General features: G+C 47.3%; 1 protein-coding gene and 1 long non-coding RNA gene across 5 annotated transcripts in view; one reads left to right on the top strand and one right to left on the bottom strand.

The window, feature by feature from the left end:
- LOC117867788 (Golgi integral membrane protein 4-like) overlaps positions 1 to 11,331 on the bottom strand; it is a 78,064-nt gene extending 66,733 nt beyond the window's left edge. For 2 of the 4 annotated variants that reach the window (XM_034753060.1, XM_034753061.1), the window contains exon 1: positions 10,662 to 11,331. In XM_034753060.1, coding sequence (XP_034608951.1) covers positions 10,662 to 10,848 — 187 coding nt within the window. In that variant the 5' untranslated portion in view covers positions 10,849 to 11,331. The remainder of the gene's footprint in view (positions 1 to 10,661) is intronic. The other 2 variants (XM_034753059.1, XM_034753058.1) reach the window with 2 other exon arrangements.
- LOC117867789 lies at positions 7,575 to 25,573 on the top strand. Its single transcript, XR_004643503.1, has 3 exons — positions 7,575 to 7,876; positions 8,260 to 9,117; positions 25,236 to 25,573. It is a non-coding gene; the product is annotated as an uncharacterized LOC117867789 (long non-coding RNA).
- Positions 25,574 to 26,295: the final 722 nt, after the last annotated feature.

The raw sequence follows: 26,295 nt of genomic DNA, 5'->3' as shown, positions 1-26,295 counted from the left end.
CACCCCAATTTGTAAAATGCTTTGGAACATTCAAGGTGCGACGAGTTGCTATGTATGCACGATAAGCAAATCGCGGTTGCATTAAAAGTGCCCAGATGCCGATACAAACTAGTTCTCTCTCCAGGGTCTGATACCTTTCCCTGTGCCGTAGCATCAGCAAACAAGCTGCTTGGGCTGGAGGTTTGCAAAGGGGATGCTCCTCTATCACAACAGAGGCCTGCTTTGGTGCCTGAGCTAGGAAGCCTGGGAGTTTGTTTTCCTTTGGCCAGCCAAATCACATGCTTCCTCTCTGTAGCGAGTCTGAAACAGCTCCAGGCTGAGTCCACGGCAAGACTCAAGCGGCCCAGTGCCTCCCAGGTCAGCTGCTCTGAAACTGTGTCAGCAGCACACAGGAGACAGCCAGACAAATGCTTCCTCCCACCCACCCACTCCCCGACCCATTAATTGGTCCGAAAGCGGACACAAGCCATTCAGGATAAATGGGCCAGCCAGCTTGCTCTCCCATTACATGCACAAAAGAACATCTATGCTGTGCACAGAGGTAACCCGGAGGGAAAGCGAAGGATTGTTTTGTGTATCAGCCACATGACAGATAAAGTGCCAAAGAAACCTCCTGATGGATGATGATTTTAATCCAGTTTGAAATCTGAAAGCTACCCAAGAGCTCTTCCTGGTTCGCTAATACCCCCTGCTCCCAGAAAGGAGACGTGGCCAGGCTAGGGCATGGTGCTGGGCTGTGATTGGGTGACAGAGGGGATAAAACAGCTGCTTCCAAAGAAAATCCTTTCACAGTTGGGCCCTTTTGCGCGCACACACACACACACACACGACCATCCCTCACTGAAACCTTGCAACACATTGCACGGGCCGCAGCCAAAATCCCCAGATGTCTATAATCAATCTTGAAAAGCTGTCACATCATCATCTGCTTGATCACACAGCAGCGGGCAAAAACAATTACTGTCCCCCCCGCCTTCCAGACACACAGCATGCTTGGTGCCAGGATCCCATGGATGCAGGACACGTGGCAGAGGGGCTCAGAATCAGAGGAAATGCTAGGAATGCTTTGACTGTGTCTAAAATATTATCGTGCAGCCACGCAGTTGCGCTAAGCTTCAAACTAGGGTTATATACATGTCTGTGTATGTTATTTTATACACCCACAGGGGAGTGTGTGTGTATATACATATATACACACACACACACACCTCTATTATATAGACATGAGCTTAACCGACAACTCCGAAGTCCTAAAATCAAGATTGGAAGCCATCCTAAAAGACGTGTTCTAGCCCAATCAGGAGTTAGGGGCTCGATGCAGAAATCAGAGTGAAATTCGCTGATCTTCATTAGACCAGACGATCTCATGGTCCCTTCTGTTAACCTGGCCCTTTTGTAGCACCTCCAATGTAATGCATAAAGTCTCATAACACCCTCAAGGGGGAGGTAAGTCAAGTCTCAGTTCTGTCTATACTACTGCAGCTGGGCCTCCATAACCCCATACCGTAGACGCTTCCTGTAGCGACAGAAGGGGTTTTTCTTTCCATGTAGGTAATCCTCCGCTCCGAGAGGCAGCAGCTAGGTCAGCAGAAAAATCTCTCCATCCCCAAATCTACATGGGGGGGTTGACCTAACTACAGTGCTCAGGGCGCAAAATTTTTCATGCCTCTGAGCAACGTAGCTGTTGAGTTTTCGGTGTAGACCAGGCCTATGTATTTTTTTTCAAAAGGGGAAAATGAGGCATGAGATCTGGGTTCTAGACTGGACTTTGTCACTGACTCACTGTATGATCTCTGGCAGGTCACGTCGGTGAATTGGTCGGACTGTATGACCAATTCACCAACATGACCTGCCAGAGATCATACAGTGAGTCAGTGACAAAGTCCAGTCTAGAACCCAGATCGCCTGATGCCCAGACATGCATTTTAACCACTGGCCCTCACCTCTCTATCTAAGCCAACAGAGCCAAGTGCAGCTTGTGTTAAAAACAATTACCAGTTTCCCTGCTTCAAACATCTACTGAGCCCTGAGCCAACTCCAAGGAGGGCAAGTCCCTCGGAGAGCAGAAAACGGAGTGAGAGAGCACAGCCCCCAGGATCGCTGGGCATGCACATCCAACGGAGCGTGGGAGACCCTGCCAGGCTGCTTCTCCCATGCGCTGCAATTCTGCAACACTTCATCTGCAGATCCCACAAGTGCTTTGTGAAGGCAGGCAAGTATCACAAGAACGGCCATGCTGGGTCAGAGCAAGGCCCATCTAGCCCAGTGTCCTGTCTCCCCACAGATGCTTCAAAGGAAATGAACAGAACAGGGCAATTAAGTGATCCATCGCCTGTCAGCCACTCTCAGCTTCTGGCAGTCAGAAGCTTAGGGACCCCCAGAGCATAGGATTACGTCCCTGACCATCTTGGCTAATAGCCATTGATGGACCTACCCTCCCTGAGCTTCTCTCATTCTCTTTTGAACCCAGTTATACTTTTGGCCTTCACAACATCCCCTGGCAACAAGTTCTGATTTTAAAGGTCCCAAGAGAGAAGCCCAAAGAGGTAACGGGACAGGTCCCGTGTCAGGCAGAGAGAACTCGTGTATAAAACCCAATCCCCTAAAGAGAAAGGGCCACAATGGAAAGCAAAGGCTTCTGCCCAGGGAGTAAGTAGAGCAAACACAGCAGCCATGCAAGTATCTGTGGGCAGTGTAGAGTCTCCACAGAATCCTCATTGCTCAGGGTATTTCTGGGAGGAGCAACAGTGGGAGCAACTGACCAGCAAGGACCTTCCGATCCCTTGAAGGCATGTGGCTGATTGGGAGAAGGTGATTGAAACAGCTGGGGAGGCGGAGACAGCTGAACCCCAACCCTTTGCAAGTGGGAAGTGGGTTGTAGCCCACGAAAGCTTATGCTCTAATAAATTTGTTAGTCTCTAAGGTGCCACAAGTACTCCTGTTCTTTTTGAGGATACAGACTAACACGGCTGCTACTCTGAAACCCTTTGCAAGCGTTTCCATGTCCCTGTAACTATTCCAGGCCCTGCAGTTTATTCAGCAGCTTTGCTGAGCCTCCGTTCCCAACGCTGCACAGCCCCTGCATTGTTCATTCTTGGCAGAGCCCTCAGCACGGTGGCCCACGACAATGTGCCTGAACCACAGAATGGGCCCCCCCCCCCCATTCAATTCAACAACACAAAAATCTTGCAGTAAATCGGAGCCGGCCTCACCCTGCCAGCAAGGTCATGTCTGCTAACGTGGCTGAGTGAAGCATGAAAGAGGGGGGCAAGGGAGACAGCCAAGCAGCGACAGAGCAAAGGCACGGTCGGTTAATACTCACATCATAAAGAACTCGTTCGACCGGTGGGTAAGATGCCGGGTGAGGGCTCAGACCTGGGTTCAGTTCCCTGCTCTGCCACAGGCTCCCTGTATGACCTTGCCCACATCACTTAGTCTCTCTGTGCCTCAATTCCCCTGCTATATAATAGGGATCATAATTCTCTCTTTGGCCATCTGGTCTACTTAGACTGTAAGCTCTTCAGGCAAGGATTGTCTCTTATTCTGTGCCCAGCACAATAGGGACCTGATCTCGGTTGGTGCTTCTAGACTCTACTAAAAATGAAGGCATTGTCCATTCTGCCAGGACACTGTCAGGTCAACTGTGGCCTAGAATCGAAGCTAACCCTGAGAACAAGGGAAATGCTTGGTTCTTTTTTAAATTGTCCCGCTGCAGGTTTTACAACCCATGAACTAGGCTTCCAAGGGAGGTTGTGGAATCTCCGTCATTGGAGATTTTTAAGAACAGGTTGGACAAACCCCCGTTAGGGATGGTCTAGGTTTATTTGGTCCTGCCTCAGTGCAGGGGAGCTGGAGTTGATGATTTCTCAAGGTCCCTGCCAGCCTGACGTTTCTATGATTCTTTATCTGGTGGGTTTTTTTTTTAAGCCCCAGCTCCTGGAGTCAGATGATTAGGTGAGAATCTCAGCTCCTTTTTAAAGTTTCTAGCTCTCATGGTTACAGGGAAAAGCTTGAAAGCATGACCTGAGTGCAGCCTCAAGGCTCAGAAACCCAAAGACAAAGAAAAACAGTGTAAAACTTGTCATGTTTTTCAAGCCAATCCTGTGATTTTTTTGGGGGCCTGCCTCATGATGTTTGAATACTTGGGATTGTCAGTACTGGGATCAGGAAGAGTTAAAGTTCACAGTCACAGCTACTCGATTGGTTCCTGACAAACTGTACATTTGAAAGGGAAGGGGGAGAAGAAAGAGTGATCCTTTCAGTTTTCAACAGGCTCTTCATAACTCAGGCCAGGAACTGCTGTTTAACTTTCTACCCTGAGGCCATGAAATCATCCTTCGACGCAGGCCCCCCTCTGTTGGAGTGGCTCAGCCAGCCGAAACACGGGCACAGCACTCGCAAGTCTTCAATGACAACTATATTTTTAGAAGCACTTATCCAGCCATTTGCACAGCAAGAGGTCACCCTGGGGGCGTTTCCCTGCCCTGCTCGCTCCAAGCCAAGGTCAGCATACAGACCCACATGAAGGAACCTCAGTCAATGACACTCTGTCATCTGAAGGTGGTCAGCCACCTTCCAGAGGCCCTCTCTGCACTGGCCTTCTTTGCGAGTTTCTTACTTGCCACAAGGAGCTCCCAGTCTAAGTTAAGCCGGGACACGGCCAGGAATGGTAACAACTCTTCAGTGGGATGGGAGATTGGACATGGTGTTCTAGCAGGAAGAAGGTGTGGCTGCTTTGGCTAGCAACGAAGACGCCTGGAAGACGGCAAGCGATGGCACGTTGGTTTTTAGGATCCCTTTGATTCACAATTTCACACTGAAGTTCATTACATTTGCTTGAGCAGCAAAGAGGAACTGTCCCCTCTGGGTATTTTGCATGAGGGTATTTCAGTCAGTGGCACTAGTTTCCAAGAACACGGATAGTTTCAAGACATAAGCAACGGATCATCAAGATGCATTGACCCGAGAGGTCAATATTGGACACAGTCAGTACAAACCCCTGCCACATGGGCTTGTTTATATGTCAGGCTTCTGCTTTTCAGGAGTTATTCATTTCATCTTTGGGGGATTTTTAGCAATTTTTGAGTTTTATGTAGATGTCCAAAACTGGGAGTTTACAAGGCGCTCTCTCTTTGTATAGTCATGTATATTATAGACATTGCTCACAACAGTAGTATACACCATAATGAGTAATCTCTCATAATGATCCTTTAATGTGCTTTAACATACTACTCTTTCAAACAGCACTACATTAAAGCACACTAGAGTACCTCTAGTGCACACCAGCAGGGTCTACATGGACCAATTAATGCACATGTTCATGCGCTTTAAAAATCACACCCCCAGGGAAGTCCATATTACTGCTCCATGCAGACAAGCCCTTAGATACAAGTAACTATTTCTGGTGTTTCTTGGATAAACACTTTTTTTTTTTTTTTTTTTTTTTTTTTTAATCAAGGGTGTTTTATTGGTGCTTAATTGGTTAAAAACTAAAATCAGACACCCTCTTTATATGTCACTTCAAAACCACCTTCTAACAGTGAGAACAGCTGCCAAGCCAAGCCCAGACAAGACCAAAGGCCCCCGACTCGGATTAAACAGCACGGTGCTGTTAGGAACTGCAGCAGAACCAAGTGCACGGTGTACCACGCAAGGGAAGTTTCATGTCGGAAGAGACACTCGCATGTGTTCTGCGATACACAAGTGTTCACTTCAGCCACGTCCTTTGTGCAGCATAGGTCTGCTCTGACAGCTCCATAAGGTATGAGGTACTACTATCTCCATGATGCAAATGGGGAAACTGAGGCATGGAGCAGTTATATATAGTGACAAACTTGAACCAAAACCCAGATTCAAAAATCCTAATCCACACTTCACAAATTAGTGCCATCTCTAGGTAATGACATGCTCCAGATCACACAGGAACTCTGTGGCAGAGCCAAACACAAACCCCACATCTCCTGACTCCCAGGGCCAGGTACTTTAAAAGATAGGTAAGCCTTCCTTGCAGCCAATGAGAAGGATAAAACGTTGCCTTCCATAGCACCTGTCATGCAAAGCTATCAGAACCTTGTAAACAGGGATTAAGCTTTGCACAAACCGGGAAGTAAATCCTGTACAGAAGGATCACTTCACCCATTTCCAAGGTGGAATACAGCAGCTGTTTAACAGAGCAGAGTAGTTTTACATAGCAGCCTAGGGCAGGAAGTGAAGAACTCTGTAGCCAGTTGAAATTACAGCAGGGTATTTAAGGAGGTCGGAGTGTAATTAACAGAGCTGGAGTTTAGCCAGAATTCCAGGGCCAAAGCAGTGTCACATGATGCCAAGCAAACTAAAATGTAAAGCCCTGAACTTCTGAAAAGAATGGACTTGAAAAAAAATTAAATGAAAGCTAATTTTCCTAATCATTTCCTGCCATTACACACATTCCCCTGAGCTGGAGGATTTGCTTAGAAATACTAACTTACATGAGCTGTGTAGACGGAGACAGATCTGAGCTCCTTTGACATCTTTTCCTATGTCAAGTTGTTTCATGTCCTCAGCTACCTGGTGACACAAATCACTTTGTCCATAATAAAAATCTACAATTTCAGACTTCAAATGTTATGGGATGACCTGGTTAAGGTCATATCTTACTGACCTCTACTGGAAGGAATCAGGAATTCAGCTGTGTGTCCTATGCCCTACAGCATGACCAGCTAATGGAGATTCTATGTTAAAGTTTGGGGTAAGAAGCCAGTGGCTTTGGAGCAGAAGCACCAGGGTTCTATCACAGCTTTGGCAGAGAAGTTCCAAGGTAGCCCTGGATTTGTTATAGTAATCAGGCGTGGCTCGTGCTTTGCTAGGATGAGTGAGTGAATTTGCAGCAATTGCGACTACAGGATACCAAACATATATCTCAGAACTGCAAACTTCAGGCAGTTTCACAGCACACAAAGCCCCACACAAACTTCAATGCAGTACTTTGCCCTGTGTCCCTCCCCCCCCATGCTAACCACCCAGGTAGCTTCTCTCGCTGCTGCTCTCTCCTCTACAGAGATCAATCGAGTCCTCCTGCCAAATTGCTTCAGTCACGTCACCACCCACTGCCCGTGACACTGGCGCCATCTCTGGCGTAGCAAACCCTCCATCTCCCAAAATGCCAAACTGCAGCCGCTTTCAAGAAATCACACATGGGGGGGGGGGGGAGGGGGAGCGGCAGATTACAAACCGGAATGAAAGCCAGCATTACCACGCAGCTCCTTCTAATCACGAGTGGTGGCAAAGGAAACAAAACACATGACAGATGCCCAGTGGCTGGGGTAGGAGTATCAAAGTCTTATTGTCACCCATGTATGATGGTGGCTCTTTAAAAGATGGAGAACTCTTCCGGCCCAGAAGTCTGCTGAGTGTATGTGCCAGGCCAGGGGGCAGAGGTCAGGGAGAACCGGAGGGGGTTGTAACTACATCCTTTCCATCCCTCTGTTCCAATGCTCTGATAGCACCATTTGCTAGTAAAATAACTGAAACAAGATCACACCAATCTCAGTCTCCACAGTCAATACGCTCATGGGCAAAGAGCATCTAAAACACACACACACACACACTTACTTTTAAAGCCACTTGCCACAAAACTTCAGGGCTCTGCATTAGTTTGGGGTGGGGGAACCTGGAGCCTCAGCGGGCACGAGATCTTAGGCAGGGCACGCCAGGCTGCAACCTGACAGAGTGCTCCTATGTAATCCCCTCACCGCCTCGCACTGAACCGCTGCGGGTCCCCCAACCTCATCCCTGAAAAGAAAGCTGAGCCCAGCCAAGGACCAGAAGGCCTTGCAGTTTCTCTCTCACACCAGCACCCCCAGGCACCAGACGTGCATCAGATCCGGGGCAGCAGCAGGTAAGCTTTCCCCCTCAGGCCCCACTGGTCACAACTGCAGGGGACCCCAATGGTTCATGCCCTGGCTTGGTGGCAGCGAGACTACATCAGACAGGAGGCACCCCACACTTAGGAAGTCTCCCTCTCTTCCTTTCACCTTTCTGATACAAGCAGCCGAGTTCAGAGCCTGCCCATTTTATTCCAAAGTGATTTCAGCAGCTGCTCGACTCCTGTTTGACAGCAGAACAAGGGAAGATACATTTCCCTGTGCCACATAACATGGGCCACGCGTCACTGGCTCCGGGGCAGCCCTGCAAGGAGAACAGGCTCATTTCCTCCCCTTGCTTTACTTTCCCCGGCAATAATTTCTGGCCTGTCGTTCCACTTTAAAACTTTATTTACAGGAGAGCCAGAAGTGTTGGTCACTTGCTATGCTGGCTATGAAGGGAACAGGAAGTACCTGAGAGATGGGAAGAGCTATGTAGAGTGCTGGATAAACATTGCCTGCTTCAGCCTCCTGTGAAATACTGTCTCCGTTTTACACACAGATGGGGGAAACTGAGGCACCAAGTGAGTAAAGCAACATACTCGAAGTCTTAGAGCAAGACAGCTGCAGAGCTGGGTACAGCCCCCAGGAGCCCTGAGCCCACTCCCTGGCTTTAAGCACCAGACCAATGCTGCTGGTGGAGGTATGGGAAGACTGCATGAGATATTCAGCAAGATGTGCAACTACCAATGTACCTGAAGGTATCTATGAACAGTGCTGACAGCTTTGCAGATGCCAGCCTGTTCTGCCTCTCTTGCCAACAAAATCTGAATCAAACTTTCATTTTTCTTAAAATAACTGGACAAAATGTTCCCAAAATATGAAGGGTTTCCATGGCAATGCCTGTATTTGCTAGTGGTAGGGTTGAAATTGACCAGGTTACTTGCTACCTGTCCACGCATCCAAACATAAACTTTCTCTGAGTGGAATAATATTATGAGCCTGACTTCAGTAACTTCCTCTGTCCTGCTCCCAGAACCAGGTCCAAGAGATCGGTGGTCTCAACTTATTCTTTTAACATCCACCCCACCCCGATGGTGAGCATCAGCAGAAATAATGTGGACTGAATATCTGCACTGCTAATCCTTCTCTCTGGACCCAGCTGCCTCTGATCAGAGGTCCATGTGGGAGGCCTCTGGTGGGGCGGTGCTGAAGGCACTATCTGTAGCTGCTGCCTTAATGCCACAAGTGATTAGCAGAAAAACAGAAGCAAACTGTAAGTACTGAGCACATACACAGCACTCCATAGATTTACACTTTGCTACACCCCTGTGAGACAGGTGAAAAGTCACTCTACCCATTTTACAGATGGGAACAGAGTCCAAATTGCAAGAAGAGCACTGGCACCTGCGGGCATGCAATGTAGCATGCGCACACTTTGGAAGATTTGACCCAGAAAAGAAAATGCCTTGAGCAGGATTATGCTGAAGCAATGGCAGGGATGGAACCAACAGACCTTCTTAGCAATGCAGGCTACCGTCCATAAGATATAATTTTATATCTGATGGAGGTCATAGCTGTTCTGAGCCTGAGGAACAATCTTGGCTTTAAATGCCAGAATCTAGTCTATTATTTATGACAAGAAATATGTTTAAGTGACTCTCTTGTCCTTGAAACACCAGAATCAGAGTGGCGTGTAGCCATATGAAATGTGTTCTGTGGGCATTCATTCCATAGCTGAGTCTACCTTACAGATGCAGAGCTCTGGGCTCCAGAGAATTGGACTCCAAGGAATAAATCCCTCTACTTAAATCTAACAAAGATACAGACAGCCTCAGGCCCTAGGGAGAATGCTGGTGTTAATACTGGGAGCTCTAGTTTTAGCAAACACAAAAAGTCTAGAATGCATAGTCTAGAAAAGGAAGAGAGTTCACAACAAGAACACCGTGCGTCTTCCATCCTGCCATTCTGGGAAATCTCTCCAGTAGCTAAAATTAAATATTCCCAAGTTTGGAGATTTTTTTTTGAAGGAAAAGGGGGAAAATAAATCTTTTAAAAAGTTTGCTGCTAGCGGTATCTGTGCAGAAACTCTGCCAGTCTAAGTGGGTGGTCCTTCTGGAAAAATTACAGAGGGAGACAGCCCCACAAAAGCGATATCCCTTTGGATTCCAGGGATGGGCCCTGCATGGTCAATTCCCCCTAAGCATGCCTCATTGCTGTGGCATTATATTAGCATCCATCAACAACAAAACAGACAGGGAGGAACACTACAGGAACAGCAGATCCATTTTCCTCACTAAATTGAGGGGGTTTCTTTGCTCAAAACAGCTGTACGGGATGTTATGATCACTTAAAAAAAAAAAATCTTCCCTCCCACAATTCGGTATCCTGTCACCTAACTTTCCTCCTCAGAAGAGCTGGGTATTACGGGTCTGATTCTGCCTAGCGAAATAAGAGTCAGTTGATATCATTAAAAAATAAAAAAGTTACACCAAGCTTGTGCCAATGATCTAAAGAAACTACCAGCACATAAACCAGGGCAGATTAGATGTAACTGAACTCCACAATTAAACACAGACCCAGGGGACCCTGCGTGCTATTTGCAGAGAGAACCGGAGATGCCCAGTGAGTCTATTTCCAGACAGGGAGGTTAAGAAAGAAGCAGACTGGGGCAATGTATTTTTAACCCCCTTTCAATCAGCAGCCGAGCCTGTTTACAAACAGCAGCTCACACTTGTTAGCGGGGCCGCGGAGGACTCCTACAACAGACCCCTTGAAACGGGGGAGGCGCAAACACGAACGCACAGGGGGTTCCCTCACCTTGTAGCTGGGCGGACAGAGCTTCGTGCTGCTGTTTGAATTTCAGAGCCAGGGCTTCGGCGTTCTTCGCCTTCTGCTGCAAGTGGCTGTACATAAACACTCCGGCGCCCAAACAAGCCACCGCCACCAGGCAGAAGCCGGTTTGCAAGAGCCCCTTCTGCCGTCTCGAGCACATGCCCGTCCCCATGATGAGACGGGAGCAGAGCGGGCTCGGAGCTGCGTCGCTTCCCTGCGTCCACTAAAGCAGCCGGGCAAAGCTGAACCACCCTCCCCGCAAACTACATATCCCTGAAGTTCTGCCCTTCCCCAGAGCGACCCTTGCTGGGGGAGGCTGTTTCTCTCCTTCCGTCCCAGCCCGGAGCAGGGCCCGATCGCCTTTTATTCCTCAGCGCCCGCAGGAGAGCGGGGCAAAAACACCCCCAAAGTATCCAGGGAGGAGCAGCGCAGATGCACAAGGGGACGCGAGGCGCCCGGTCCCGGGGAGCGGGCTGGCTGCTGCCGGCTGGCACCAGGGGCGGGAAGCAGCAGCGGGGAAGGGGGGAGAGGAAAACTTTTGCTTCCCATGTGCTGCAAAAAAATCAATCAATCCATCAATCCAAGATCCATGCGAGGGCGGCGTTTTGGCCCTGCCTCCTAACCCCCCGTCCCCCTCCCTTCCTGCGGGAATCGCCAGACTTTCCGGCTCTTGCCTCCCCCCGCCTCAAACTTGCAACAATTTCAAAGAGGAAGCCACAGCCCCCGGGGATGGGGGGGGGAGGGACTGACATGAAAATTGACCAATGCACCCGAGCTGCAGCTGCGGAGAGTCCACCCTCTTAGGAGGCGCTGGAGGACCCAGGCTGGGAGGGGGGCGTGATTTGGGGAGGAGCTGAGCTGGGAAGGGGAAGCAAAGAGTGGGGTGGCTGTACCCAGGAAGGATCAAAGAGAAGGGGCTGAGCCGTGGGGAGGAGGAGGTTGTAGCAGCATAGGGGGGCTTGGGGCTGTTCTGAGGAGGAAGAGGTTGGATGTACCAGCGTGCAGGGGGAACTGCTGGGAAGGGGGCAGGCGGGGCGGCAGGGTGGGGATGGGGTACTGCTGGGAAGGAGGGCAGGCTGGGCGGCAGGGTGGGGATGGGGTACTGCTGGGAAGGAGGGCAGGCGGGGCTGTAGCGTGGGGATGGGGTATTGCTGGGCAGGTGGGGCTTTAGCATTGCTGGGAAGGGGCCAGGCAGGGCTGTTGCATGGGAAAGGGAGCAGGCAGGGCTGCAACATGGTGATGGGGTATTGCTGGGAAGGGGGCAGGCAGGGCTGCAGTGTGGGGAGAAAGTGAGGTGGGCTGGAGAGAGGGGTGCACAGGGATGCACTTGGGTAATGGTCCAACCAGCCCAGCTTATAATAGGGATCCTGAAGGGCCCAGGCCTATGGACTGGAGGCAGCTCTGGGGATAATGTATCTGGGCTGTGGGAGAAGCTGAGACTGGCAGCATGCAGCTGCAGAGAGGGTGAGGGGCTGGGGATGGAGCATTTGGTCCAAGGGGGGAACAATGGGGGGTGAAAGTGGTGCTGAGGAGAAGCCAGAGGGGCTGTCTGCAACAGGGGGTTGGCTCTGTCTCTTGCTCCTCTCCCCGCACCCAGAGAGAACCCGGCTGGCCCAGCTGCAGGTCGATAGGGCGAAGGGGCGGTGCCAGAGGCATTAACGGCAGGAAGCGAGGGCCAGCAGACAAGATCGATAAGTCACTGTTGTTATGAGGAAGCATATTTCTATCTGGGCTGATTTTTTCCAAGCTCCAGCAGCCCCTGAGGATGGAGGGCTTGGCGGTGGCACAGTGTCTGGGGATGATGCATGCCTGCAGCTCCAGCTAATGGACCAGAGAACGCTCCGTGTCCCATTAGTATTGTAAAGGAAGCAAGGGAGACTTTTGTAGCGCTCTGCAGCTTCTGCCTGTTGTGGAGCTGGCTGAGAGTTAAACATTCATCAGGTCACATTTGGTCCCAAACTGACATGTTTGTGGTTTTTGTTTTTAATACAAGTTTCTCTGACACCTCAGGCCACTAGAAATCCAATGGAAACAGGTGGATGGACTGCTGCTCTGCCCCCTCCCCCCATCTTCCCATGTAGCAGGGGTGGGCTAGTGCAGGAGAGACTGATGCTGCAGCAGACAAGAAACAACCAATTTATGGAATTGTTTCTGTTTTCTGAGCTAAGGTGGGTAAAGGGAAATGGTTTTTTTTCTAATGAGTTTTGCCTGAGTAAGAACTTCAACATTTAGGTTTCTTGCTCACAAAGTATCACCAACCTCCTCCCTTCAATCAAACATCTGTTCAAAACCGTGTGGATACCTTTTTTTCTTAACTTATTCTTGCTTTTCCTGTCACCCCCTCTTGGACTTCCGGTTCTGACCCGAGTCCAGAAGGTGCCAAAATACCACTAGAGAGTCCTTTAGGGTAGTTGTAGCCTAAACAGCAAATAATCAACTTACTCCAGAAACATCCCAATGACTTGCAAGGAAGTGAGGGTTAGTGAGGTTTCCATCCGAAATCTGCAAACCTAAGAGGTTTGGAAAGATTACATTGCTGTAGCTGTCCAGCTCTTTCCTTCAGAAAGCCACTTCACAGGAGAAAGATTCTTCCATCGACCTATCTCTCCCAATCCCCTGCCATGTGATGTTGCCCAGCAGTGGTTCATTCTGCAGACCACCAGGAAAGCGTCTGTGAGCTACATTTTGAGCAGCACTTCTCTAGCTGATCATCCTACTACTTTCTAGGTGTTTATCTGAACCAAACCTCGGTCCTCTGGAGGTTTGCTAGTTACCTACTCAAGTAGAGATGGAACAGATGGACCTTGCAGAAAGAAATCATGCCTTTTTCAACTATGCCTAGGTTAACTCCAGTGATGGTATGTCAGAAACATCTTAAAAGTCTCAACACCAAGCTGAACCATTGAAGGACCTATCCTCCATGAACTTCTCATTCTTTTTGGAACCTAGTTATAGTTTTGGCCTTCACAACATCCCCTGGCAATGAGGTCCACAGGTTGACTATGCAATGTGTGAAGAAGTACTTCCTATTGTTTGTTTTAAACCTGCTGCATATTAATGTCATGGAGTGACCCTTGGTTCGTGTATTATGTGAAGGGGTAAGTAACACACTTCCCTATTCACTTTCCCTACACTAGTCTTGATTTTATTGACCGCTATCATGATATCCCCCAACCCCTTAGTTGTCTCTTTTCTAAGATGAACCTCTCCTCTTATTAGGGTGACCAGATGTCCCGATTTTATAGGGACCGTCCTGATATTTGGGGCTTTTTCTTATATAGGCACATATTATTCCCCACCACCTGTCACGATCTTTCACATTTGCTATCTAGTCACCCTACCTCATACAGAAGCTGTTCCATACCCGTCATCATTTTTGTCACCCTTCTCTGTACGTTTTCCAATTCTAATCTATCTTTTTTGAGATGGGGTGATCAGAACTGCACGCAGTATTCAAGGTGTGGGCGTACCATGAATTTATATAGTGGATTTATAATTTTTCTGTCTTATTATCTAACCCTTTCGTAATGGTTCCTAACATTCCACTAGCGTTTTTGACTGCCAGGGCACAGTGAGCAGATATTTTCAGAGAACTCTGCGCGATGATTCCATCATCTCTTTCCTAAGTGGTAACAACTAATGTAGACCCCCATCATTTGTATGTATAGTTGGGATTATGTTTTCCAATGTGCATTAATTTGCATTTATCAACATTGAGTTTTATCTGTAATTTTTTAGCCCAGTCACCAAGTTTTGTGAGATCCCTTTATAACTCTTAGCAGTCTGCTTTGGACTTAACTAGCTTGAGTAATTTTGTATCATCTGAAAATTTTGCCACCTCACCGTGAACCCCTTTTTCCAGATCATTTATGAATATCTTGAACAGCACTGACCCCCATACTGACCCTGCTATTTACCTCTTTCCCTGGTGAAAATTGACCATTTATTCCTACCTTTTCTTTCCTATCTTTGAACCAGTTACTGATCCAAGGTTTGTGAATGTGTCTTTGGACTTACCAACACCAGCAGTCATATGGCTTTCTCAGCCATGTAGTGGAACCCACAAGAATGGTTCATTTGGAGCTCTGCCAGATTTGGAATCCTGCTGCCTCTCTCATGTTCCAGGCAACTGGGAAATAACCAAGAGTCATGTTAATAATTGGTACTTCAATAGCACCTTCCATCCAAGAATCTCCTATCACTTTACAGATACGAATGACTTAAGCTTTATAACACCCCTGTGTGGTCGATGAGTATCATCATCCCTCTTTCACAGAGGGGGAAACTGAGGCACAGCAAGATTTTTAAGGCTAAAATTTTCAAGCGTGGCTAGTGATTTTGGATGCCCAGCTTGAAATGCTTTAAAAACGGGGCTCGATTTTTCAGAAAGTGCCAAGCATTTGCCCTCTGAAATCAGGCCCCTTTTACAGGTGTCTCAGGTTGGGTGCTTAAAATCACTAGTCACTTTTGAAAATCTTGGCCTACATGACTTGCCCAAGATCATGCAATGAGTCCATGGCAGACCCAGGATTGCAACCCAGTTTACCTGACTCCCAGGCCAGTGAACTCATTTACAAGACAGATTTCCTCTTCCATACATTTGGGGATAGTCACAAAGAAGGATGATGAACATCATCCTAGGGCAATGTTTCTCCAGTCCACATACATCTCATTGTTTATTAGGTGTATTATGGTAGTGCCTGGAGACCTAGTCATGGACCGGGGCTCCATTGCACACACTAGGCACTCTACACATGGACCCAGTTGAGGGTAGGAGTGGTAGTCTAGTCATAAGAACATAGGCCTTCGCTCCCAGTGACATTCCATATGGAACAGATGAACAGGATTGATCTAGAGCAGAGGCCCTTTTGTTCTTACAACTCCATTCATTATTATTTACACATGAACAATGTAGGCCTTGAGGTATGTGTCTTTCCAAGCCATTGTACAGCAGCTGGGATGTCTTTAGTCTCCATCCTGAGAATGGGAAGGAACAATAAGACCTGGGCTTGAAGCTCTCAGTTTGCTTCTACGCAACACATTCCTTCTCTCTGCTACCATCGTTAATTCCTTCCTCAGGTGCTGGCTCCAGCCTGGGAAATGCTGGTGATGATTTCTGAGGCTAGGGTGCATGGGATTCAGAAACACTTTCCAAGCCCGAATTAGAGGGCACTGGTGATCCAGATTAGATGGACATGGTTTGCTGGAATGTGACACTTTGCTTTTTTACAGCCATCGAGGAATTCACAGAGCGTTGTAGGCTGCCACAAGGGAAGGGTTCCACAACAGCACTGAGCACTACTGAAACCGGCAAACGTAGTGTGTATCCCTGGATGGGCCATACCCGCCCCTGACAGATACCACAGGGAGCTTGTCTCTTTCATACACTTTGTCAACCCTTGGGACGAGAGTGTGAGGCAGAGGGGGAAGTAGGCACAGCAGGTTAGTGGCCATGCTGATAACATCTACATTTTCCAATGTTCTGCACTAGTGACTGAAACACAGCTGGGCAGGAAACAGTTTTCTTCCCCCCTGAACATTTTCAAGATATGAAAAAAATTATCCTACCACGAATCGGGAGAAAAAGTCAAAATCTTGAAAATTTCTACAAACCCAAAACGTAGAAAAAAATAGTCAATTCAGGACAATTGAAACGTTTCATTTTGAACTGGTTTGTTTCAGTTTTGAGCATTTAATTTTTTTATTACTAAAATCATCCTAAATTTCAAAACAAAAAGTCATTCAAACTGAAAAAACCTGATGTTTTCATTTTGAAAATGATGAAACAAAACAATGACCATTTCAAATCTCTGTTATTAGTCAACACTTTTATTGAGTTGAAAATGTATCAGAACCAACCCATTCATTCCCTCAAAAAGTTTAATCTTTGGTGAATTGGAATCTTCTGATGAAAAAATGTTTAGTCAAAAAATTCCCGACTCGTTCTCATTGAAAATGCTGCAGGTATTGTTGCATTTTTCACACTGATTCTTTTTATTTCTAGCATCTCTTGGGCACTTTTGATAAGTTAATGGCTCACTGGGCATGGATCCCAAAACCTTTCTCCTAGATCAGTCAATTAATGGGCTCTGCTCGAAAGTGGTTTAGTTAAAGAATTTCACAACAGTTGCTCTTAGCTGCATTTAATGCTCTTCTGATGTCAGCTGAGAATCTTTGGAAGGGATCCCCCCCCCCCCCCATACATGCACCTCTGCACACAAACACACACAGAGTTTTCATGTTGCATGTGCACTCCAAAATTTGCCGGCCCCAGTGCATGCTGGCTTCTTAGAGAGACTCCACCTGCTTTCTCTCACAAGTCAAAATGCTTTCGACTCCTAGACTCCAAGGCCAGAAGGGACCATCATGATAATCTAGTTTGACCTCCTGCACATCGCAGGCCCCAGAACCTCACCCACCCACTCCTGCAGGCTGGCTCTAGGCACCAGCTCTCCAAGCATGTGCTTGGGGCGGCACTCTCCAAGGGGCGGCAGTCTGGCTCCCTTTTTTTTTTTTTTTCTTCGGGCGCCGGCCCTGAGCGGAGGTGAGCTGCAGCAGTGGGGGGCGCGGGGAGAGCCGCAGGAAGTAACCCTGGGGGGGGGCAGAGGAAACGCTCCCCCCCCAGCTCACCTCCGCTTCCTCCCCCGAGTGCGCCGCCGCTCCGCTTCTGCCCCCTCCCTCCCAGGCTTGCTGCGTGAATCAGCTGTTTTGCGGAAAGCCTGGGAGGGAGGGGGGAGAAGCAGAGCGGCGGTGGTGCGCCCAGGGGAGCAGGCGGAGCGGAGGTGAGCTGGGGTGGTGGGGGGCGCGAGGAGGGCTGCAGGAAGTAACCCTGGGGGGGGCAGAGGAACCACTCCCCCCCAGGAAGGAGGGGTAGGAGGGGAAATACGGCACGCCCGGGGGAGGAAGCGGGGCCAGGGATTTGGGGAAGGGGCAGAGTTGGGGGCGGGGCCAGGGGGCGGGGGAAAAAATTTTTGCTTGGGGCAGCAAAAAACTTGGAGCCGGCCCTGCACTCCTGTAATAGACCCCTAACCTCTGGCTGAGTTACTGAAGTCCTCAACTGTTCTTTTAAAGACTTCAAGTTACACAGAATTCCACCATTTACTCTAGTTCAAACTAGCAAGTAACTCATGCCCCATGCTTCAGAGGAAAGTGAACTCCCCCCTGCCCCCCCCGGCCCCCATCCCCAGGTCTATGCCAATCTGAGCTGGAGGGAAATTCCTTCCCAGCCCTCAAATATGCTGATCGGTTGGACCCTGAGCATGTGGGCAAGACCCACCAGCCAGACACCCGGGAAAGAATTCTCTGTAGTAACTCAGAGCCCTCCCCATCTAGTGTCCCATCCCCAGTTATATGATTCCCAGGGGGCATTTATACCTAAAGTAAAAAGAGGCTCTGAAGCGTACCAAATGTAGGGGGCTGGGAAGCTGAGCTGTTCACTCATTCCCATAATGAGAACTGACGGCTTATAATTAGGTTCCATTAGAAGGAGCCTCAGGAGAATCTATAAGGTTAAGCCATTTTTCAAAATATATTGTTTAAATTATGATTGTTGTTGTTTTGGGGAGCGGGAGGGCCACGGGGTGCTCTGGTGACTGATCTCAAATTCGATCTGTTGCCTTGGTTTTACTTCATGAGCCCACATGAGCACCTTGAGTTATCCCACAGCTACCCTGCTTGTGGGCCATCCCAAGAAACTCTGGGACCCCTGTGCCCCCAGGACTCTGCCATGTTTCAGGGCCAATCCTGCAGACCAGTGGGGGGGGGGGGGCAGAGAGATGGTGCTGTGCGGCCATAATACTAAACATAATTGCCTCCATTTGGGCTGCAATTCTAGATCTAGATCTTTGCTCTAAGAGTAATAGGATGAGCCTCGACTACCTGGGCTAATGGACTCTCGAGCTAAGTCGCAGCAGAGGTAGACTCTGATAGTCTTATGTGTATCAGCCATTCAAGGGAGACAAAGACACTATAGGGGAATCTCCCATTATGGTTTATAGAAACAGAAACTGATTTTTAGCCTGCACCAGTCTCAACAATACTAAGTACTTTCCATCCTCAGAGAACTTTACAAACACAAATTAACCCTCACAACCCCCACCCCTAATGAACAGGGTTAGGATTAGTCCCATTTTACTTATGGGGAAACTGAGACACGGAGGAGTTATGTGATTTACAAGGCCACACAGGGAGTCAGTATGAGAACAAGGTTAGAATTCAGCCATTCCTGGTTCCCAGTCCTTCACTCAAACCACATCTTTCTGAGGAACTGGGAGGAAAAGTGGCTTGTGCCAAAAAAAAAAAAAAAAAAAAGAGAGAGAGAGAGAGATAGGCCTGTGCTGGAACCTAGCTCAGAACTGCTGTCAGTTGTTTGGGGTCACATGTGAGTCCCCTGATTCAAGTCCACCTCTATGGTTTTGGTTCTGGGTTGGCTCCAAAATGGGAAGGGACCTGTTCTCTGACTCCAGTTAGAGTGTGACTGAGATCTCAAGGATAGCTAACCTCATCAGATTTCCACCATAATTCAAGAGGGCAGAAACTCCCAGACAAATTCCTGCAACCTCCCACTCAAAGGACAAACTCAACAGCCAGAGCCAAAGTCTATGCCCTCTGAATCCCAGTTTCCAATCAGGCTCAGCTATTTTTATTCTGAGGCACTGGATTGTGTTGCCAACTCTCACGACTTTATCCCAGGATATTTGGTGTTTGGATATTTTATCGTGATAGCTGGTGCTTTTCCTTAAAGCCCCAGCTCCTGGAGTCAACTGATTAGATAAGAATCTCAATTTTCATTAAAAAAAAAACGAGTAAGGTTCTATCATGGTTGCCAAGAAAAGCTTGAAAACATGAACTGAGTTCACCTTCACGCTCAGACTTCAAATAAAGAGAACCCCAAATATTTTTTGTAATAACCGGGTTGGGTTTTTTAATCCCAACTCAAGATCTTTGGGTTGGCAATACTGCTGCAGTGACTGCACCTGGCCATGCATGACAAGAAGCTATTACGGGCAAGTCCAGTGCTTCTGTGGAAGTCAGGTACCTTTTTAATTAAAGGAAATGAGGATGGGTTTTGAAGTGACAAGCTGCAAACAGAAAGAGGCAAATAATGTATTCTCCTTAGAAAGCTGATCATAGTGCAATTAGAGCTCTATAACTCCCTTGCCTGCTTCTGTACAATGCCTGCAAAACAGAAGAAGTCATTTAAAAGGAAGTTACTTCCCTGTAAAATATGCACAGTCTTAACTGCTTTACTGAGGTGCAGCCAGCATGCCTTTTTATTAGAGCCACGGAACATTCCAGCTCCCAGCAGTAATTTAAAAATTTAGGAGGAAAACAATGGAAATCTCAGGCTAAGTTTTTTTTTTATTTTCAAAGTGCTGCAAAACTGGAGGCCACTACCTCTTTTCACCAACTCCGATATATATATTACCCCCTTGCCATACAGCTTATGCACCTTTTACTCCTGGGTAAAGCTGTGCAAATAATGTCTTTTTCAGTTCACTGACAACTCAGAAATAAAAAATCATTTAGTGTCAAACTGAAAATGATTTTTTTTTAATTTTTCAGCTGATCAAAAAAAAAAATCAAACATTTAGTTTTGAGTTGAACTAAACGCTTTGATTAGATTTCAAGTGTTGTTTACTGTTTTTGAATAAAATGTAAGCACATTTTGAATCAGAAACATTTGACATTTGGGGATTTTTTTGTTTTTGTTTGGGGTTTTAAATGTTATTTGTTTTTATGTACATGAACGATTCAGTAAAACAAAATTGAGAACACATAAAAATAGAACTTTAGCAATGCCATTTCACTGAAAGAAGTTTTGGCTGCAATATGTCCCTGTTGGTAAATTATTCCAATGGTTAACTACCCTCACTGTTAAAAATTTGCAGCTTATTTCCAGTTTTAGAGATTTGTCTGGCTTCAACTTCCAACCACTGGATCTTGTTAGACCTCTTTCTGCTACACGGAAGAGCCCTCTATTATTAAACATGTGTTCCTCATGCGATCCCCATCAATTCACCCCGTAACCTCTTTGATAATCTCAACAGATTGAGCTCTTGAGTGTGTCTCTGTAAGGCATGTTTTCCAATCCTTTAATCATTCTCATGGCTCTTCTCTAAACCCGCTCATTTTATCAAAATCCTTCTTGAATTGTGGACACCAGAACTGGACACAGCTTTCCCAGTGTTCCAGGATATATTGAAAAATCAACATGAATGCTGCAGAGAGCTTCATAGGTAGCTTCTTTGGGTCTGGGGTTTCCTTTTGGGTCCTCTAAATCCTATCAATACATAAGAAGAGGTTCTTTCTTCCCTTCCTCTTTCTTGTATGAAACAGAATAACCATCTTCTAAGAGCACAAGGATAAATGCAATCCTGGCATTGCAACAGCAAGGACTCACATACATGAACTACAGGACTGCTGGATTCTTGTACGAGCACAACCGTGCTCCTCTGTGGAATTTGTTTGTCTGTTTCCGCCTTACACGAAGCACCAGTTGAAACCAAGCAGGCAGGTGTCCCTGCAGAAGCAGAGTGAAAATAGATCTCTGCATCTCCGTGTTGGGTAATTAAATAGCTATTGGGCAATGCTAGAGGCACAGGTATACATCTCTGTAGTAATAGCCACCTTCTGGCACAGAACCTGATGGATGGAAATTAATCTACCTGTGACTGTATTTTATTGCATCAGAGACACAAAGTGTAACCCATTTCTCATATCCGGATATTAAAAAACCCTGCTTGGAGCCAAGCAGTTATCCACTTCCTGGCATAGCAGTGCAAACAAGCTTCCACTTGACAATTAGAATCGCATGTAGAACCCAGACAAGATAAAGGCTTCAAATAGTAACGTCAACACGAAAAAAATCAACAAAAGCAAAGTCACCAAAGCGAGTCTACATTTGCTCCGTTTGTCGACAGATCGTGTCCACATGTTGACAGCGTGAGCAATGGACTGTGGGTATGTATCCCACAGTGCCTGGCGACATCATCTATCACTAGGTGTTGTGGGAAGGCGGAAATGGTGTGGTGTCTACACTGGCTGTTTACAGACAATAAAGTCAAAAGTCTCTCGCAGGGGTGAAAGTTTTTTTTGCCAAAACTTGCCAGTGTAGACGAGCCCTAAGTAAGAAGAAACACCAGCATGTTGACTGGCAGCAAGAGCAGATCCGAGGACCAAAAATACATCCCCCTCCTCTGAACCCAATCTAAAATCTATTGGCCACACTGAGTGACTCCACGGTTACAAATGTTTTCCTAGATGAATACAACCTACCCTTTCCCTCTGCACTCTCAGAGTCCATCCAGAGTTGCTAGACAAAAATAGGAGTGTGTTATTAATTATTGGGATCCCATCATGCTAGTTGCTACACACACATAAAGAGAGACAGTCTGTGACCTGGGTACAAGACAGGCAAATGGAGGGAGGGGAAACAGAGAAACGGAGAAAGGAAGTGACTCACCCAAGGTCACTCAGAAAGTCAGTGGCAGAGCCAGGAACATACCCCAGGCTCCTAATCTAGTGTTCTCCACTATACCTGGCTGGCTCCCACTGTTAGGAGATGTGTGTGAAATCTTCAACTCTAGTACTGAAATCTAGTGATTCTGGGTCCAAGCTTCTCTGGGAACATTCAGTCCTTTGTATTAGGCAAGCTTTCACTAAAGTTGGACACACAAATATTTTGCACTGCCTCGATGCCCATGAAAACCCGAGGCAGCTTTTCAGAACGCACTGAGTGGTGAGCTGGACAGATCCCTTGTTAGCTACCTTGGCCAGTCACTAATGAGGGAGTCAGTCAAGGAAGTCCAGTTAGAACTTTGTAAACCAACATGCCCAGGAGTGATCAAAGAGCTCCACCTACTCTCTCCTATTTTCTTGGGGTTTGATATAACTGTGGCCAGCTGGATGGGTCAGTCATTTATGGTGGGATTTTCAAAATGGCCCATTGATTTTCCATAGGACTAGTGCCCCGCAATCATCTAGGTGCTTTTGAAAATTTTACCCCCATGCCTTGTTTCTACTGTACAATACATTTTTAATGGGAACCTTTCAAAATATATCTGTCACGGCAATGCAATCTATGCTCTTCGAGATCTATTATGTTTTGCTAAGCAAGGGCAAAAAGATAGCATTAACCACTCAACTATTCCTTTACAGAGCCTATGGCTAGTTGATAGCCCTTAGCAGCCTCTGTCCGGGTATACTTCCCCCGTGGTTGGAAAAAGCCAGCTGGATACATTTAATGGCAGTTGTTCCTCTATCTTGCAAGAGATGAAGCTACAGAAATGTAAATCAGCCTCCACTCTATATTACACTGTCAGAAATTCTCTCTCTCGCCAACAATCAAGTTGACACTAAGCTAATTACACAGAGATCTTTAAACATGAAAAATTGTTACTGGCCTAGAGTTCCAAGCTCAATTCTTCTGACCCACAAAAGAGCCTGGATAGGAAAAGTCAAAGAGTGGCTTTCAATGGCGATTGTTTGTCTCTCACTTCCGCAAAAATACAAAAGGGGAAATTGTCAGACAAAATACACACAGGCACCTGTGTTAGAGAGCTGCAAACCCTGTCCAATGGGCAAGTAGGCACCAGGCACTCCTCTCTCTCGCACCCTACTGCATGTGTTAGCCAGCACTGCCTGAAAAATCTGATCTCAAGGAGCAATTACAGTCGCATGAAGTCTGAGTCATACACAAACGTAAATGACAAGCCTCGTGGAAAGTGATAATAGGTAATAGCTCACCTTAACTGATCACTCTAGTGTGTATGGTAACACCCATTGTTTCATGTTCTCTGTGTGTATATATATCTCCTCCTACTGTATTTTCCACTGCATGCATCCGATGAAGTGGGCTGTAGCCCACGAAAGCTTATGCTCAGATACATTTGTTAATTTCTAAGGTGCCACGAGTACTCCTGTTCTTCTCGTGGAAAGTGACTCTCCTCGCCAGTTTACATAATTTAGACACTGGAAAAAACCTATTTGACGTAATCGAGCCCAAGGGCCTATTTCCTTCGCCTCCTGGATAGTGTAGGATTGTTCACTGTGGAACTTTTGCTAGTGAGTTGTGCAGGCTGCTTTTAGGTTCTGAAGTAATGGGACTTTGTCAGGTGCCTGGCTTGGGGAAACATCCCACAATCAGATAGAACCATTTCCCTGATCCTCAGACCAAGTTTTCCTTCTCTGACAGTACTCCAGTTTCTCCTACTTATCGCCCCTTACTGTGCCCCAGACAATTCCTCTGCCTCCTGGGTGTTTATATCCTTCCGATCCCTCCAGACATCCTGCATGCCCCTGCCCCCAGCTAATCTAGCCCAGGCATATTTACCTCCTGCCACCCACTTTCCTAAATCAATCCCTCAAACCCTCTGGATGTTTCCCGCCCCCACAACAGGCTTCTTGTCTGGCATGCAGAGGACAGTGCCCAAGAGGAGGTGAATAACGTGGGCAGAACCAGCTTATACATGAGCAGCTTCTGCCTGTTCACATGCTGCCCCCATGGAGATCAGCAGGGGCCCTCAAATGGGAGCCCCCCCGACATCACAGAGAGAAGGTAGCTGTCAGGGGGATCTTCACAAGGGCCTGACGCTTTGGTCCTCCCTCCCTGCACTGGTCCAGTAGAGCCAAGGCATGCTGCATCCCCTCACTGTGTGCGTTTGGGAGGGCCACAGAGGAAGTATGAAATCCTGGCCCCACAGAAGTCAGCAACAAAACTTCCCTTGGCTTCAGTGGGGGCTCCTGGACTAGCCTGGTGTCCCGGTGCAGCGAGAGCAAAGGGCAGGGGCTGCTTCCCATGGAGTGCGTCCATACATCAAACCAGTTTGAGAAAGGAGCCAAAGAGGTTGGGGGAGAGGGGCAAATTCAGAAATTCAATGTAAGCAGGTGCAACTGCCTGGCACTGCACCTGGGCTAGATTAGCTGGGGGCAGGGGCATGCAGGATGTCTGGAGGGATCTGAAGGATATAAACACCCAGGAGGCAGAGGAATTGTCTGGGGCGCAGTAAGGGGCGATAAGTAGGAGAAACTGGAGCTGAATCGGCCCCCAGGAGTGCGTATTCAAATTACCTGTTTGGGTGCTGCGAGATCACGTTGGCCTTTCCCGCATGCCACAAAGGTGGGATCCCCAGTCTAGCAAGAGACAGAGAGGCCAGAGTCATGCCGGGTGTAACCCCGATTGATTTCACTGCAGTCACGGCAGGGATGAATTTGGTCCAGAACATTGCAAAGGTTCGAGCAGTGCAGCCAGATGCTGCATGTCACAGGCTCTACCAGGCATTAACATGCTGATGCAGTACAGATTCATGCCATAACCCAGCCTCTAAACTCCTAAGATAATAAGCAGCAAGGCCGCCTGCTGTACACCCTGCTAGCTAATCACACCAGCACGGATGGAAAATCCCTGGCAGATTTGCATGTGCAATACTCATTTAGGTTGATCAAATATGTCAAAGGAAAAGGCTGGGAAGCCATTTCTTGCAAGTCCTCGTAAATATAACCTCGGCTACTAGAATGGTTTCATATATTTAAATACTAATTTGTTCCTTATCTTTTCAGTTTTCCAGATTCCAGGGACATATCTACCGAATGCTAGAGAACAGATCTACTCATTCAGACATTCTTCATCCGGAATATTTTCTTGTTGGACAACCGTAAGTCCCTTCCAAGTGGATTAAAGAGACACCCTGGCCAGACATTCCAGCTGCCTATTGTCTCGAAGCACTGAGAAGGTGAATCTGCACCTACCTCAATGCAGACCAGAGCATCTTAGGAGCTTCTCTAACATGGACCATCTGAGACACAGTCTCTAACGGACTATACACCAGCTGGGAATAGCTGCAGTTCAGCATGTGTTGGCCACACCCTCTGCCTGAGCTCTATGCCAGGGCTGAGTTAGGACAATGATAGCAAGAGGTGCTGAGTACCCTGGTTCTGAACCTAATCAGGCCACTTATTTCAGGGCTGAAATATGGAGACAGGAGCTTTAACTTTGGGCACCCCGTTAGAAAGCATTCACCTGAACTACCCTCTGCCTCCGTTTCGTTATCTGTAAAATAGGGGTGAGAACAGTCCCGCACTTTTCTAAAGTGCGTTGCAATCCTGGCATTCCAGGCGTAACATACATGCAATGTGTTCCTTGTTATTTATTATTAGGATTATGCTAACTCTGTGGGGCACTGCTTTGAAAACGGTAGGGGGTTCTAAGTGGTGACTCATTTGTTATTATTCCTTTGGTTTTCACTGTCACGGCATAAATACTTAGTGAACTCACTGAAGCTTGCAAACATCCAGTATAAATCAATAAATAATCATAAAGTGGGTGGTATTAACTAGTATCCCGGTACTAGTGGGTCTGTGTAAGTACACCTCTGGTATATATTCCCTCTATTCTAATTCTGCTGTCAGTATGTCATTCAGTACCTTGGCACAGTGGTATCTAGCCTGGTGTTTCATGTTGTATGAAATGTCCAGCAATTAGCTTTTCTTGCTTCAATCTTATACCTTCTCTATCCTACAATGCCTTATCTCCACTTGTATTACACGTTTGCATGGCTAGCTTCTAGTTCACACTAATTCGTTTGTAATTGGGGCAGAAATGTCTGATGTTTATTTACTT

The sequence above is a fragment of the Trachemys scripta genome, chromosome 19 (assembly GCF_013100865.1).
Source record: "Trachemys scripta elegans isolate TJP31775 chromosome 19, CAS_Tse_1.0, whole genome shotgun sequence".
NCBI lineage: Eukaryota > Metazoa > Chordata > Testudines > Emydidae > Trachemys > Trachemys scripta.
The sequence above is the reverse complement of the archived record's forward strand: the minus strand, read 5'-3'. Positions and strand labels throughout refer to the sequence as shown.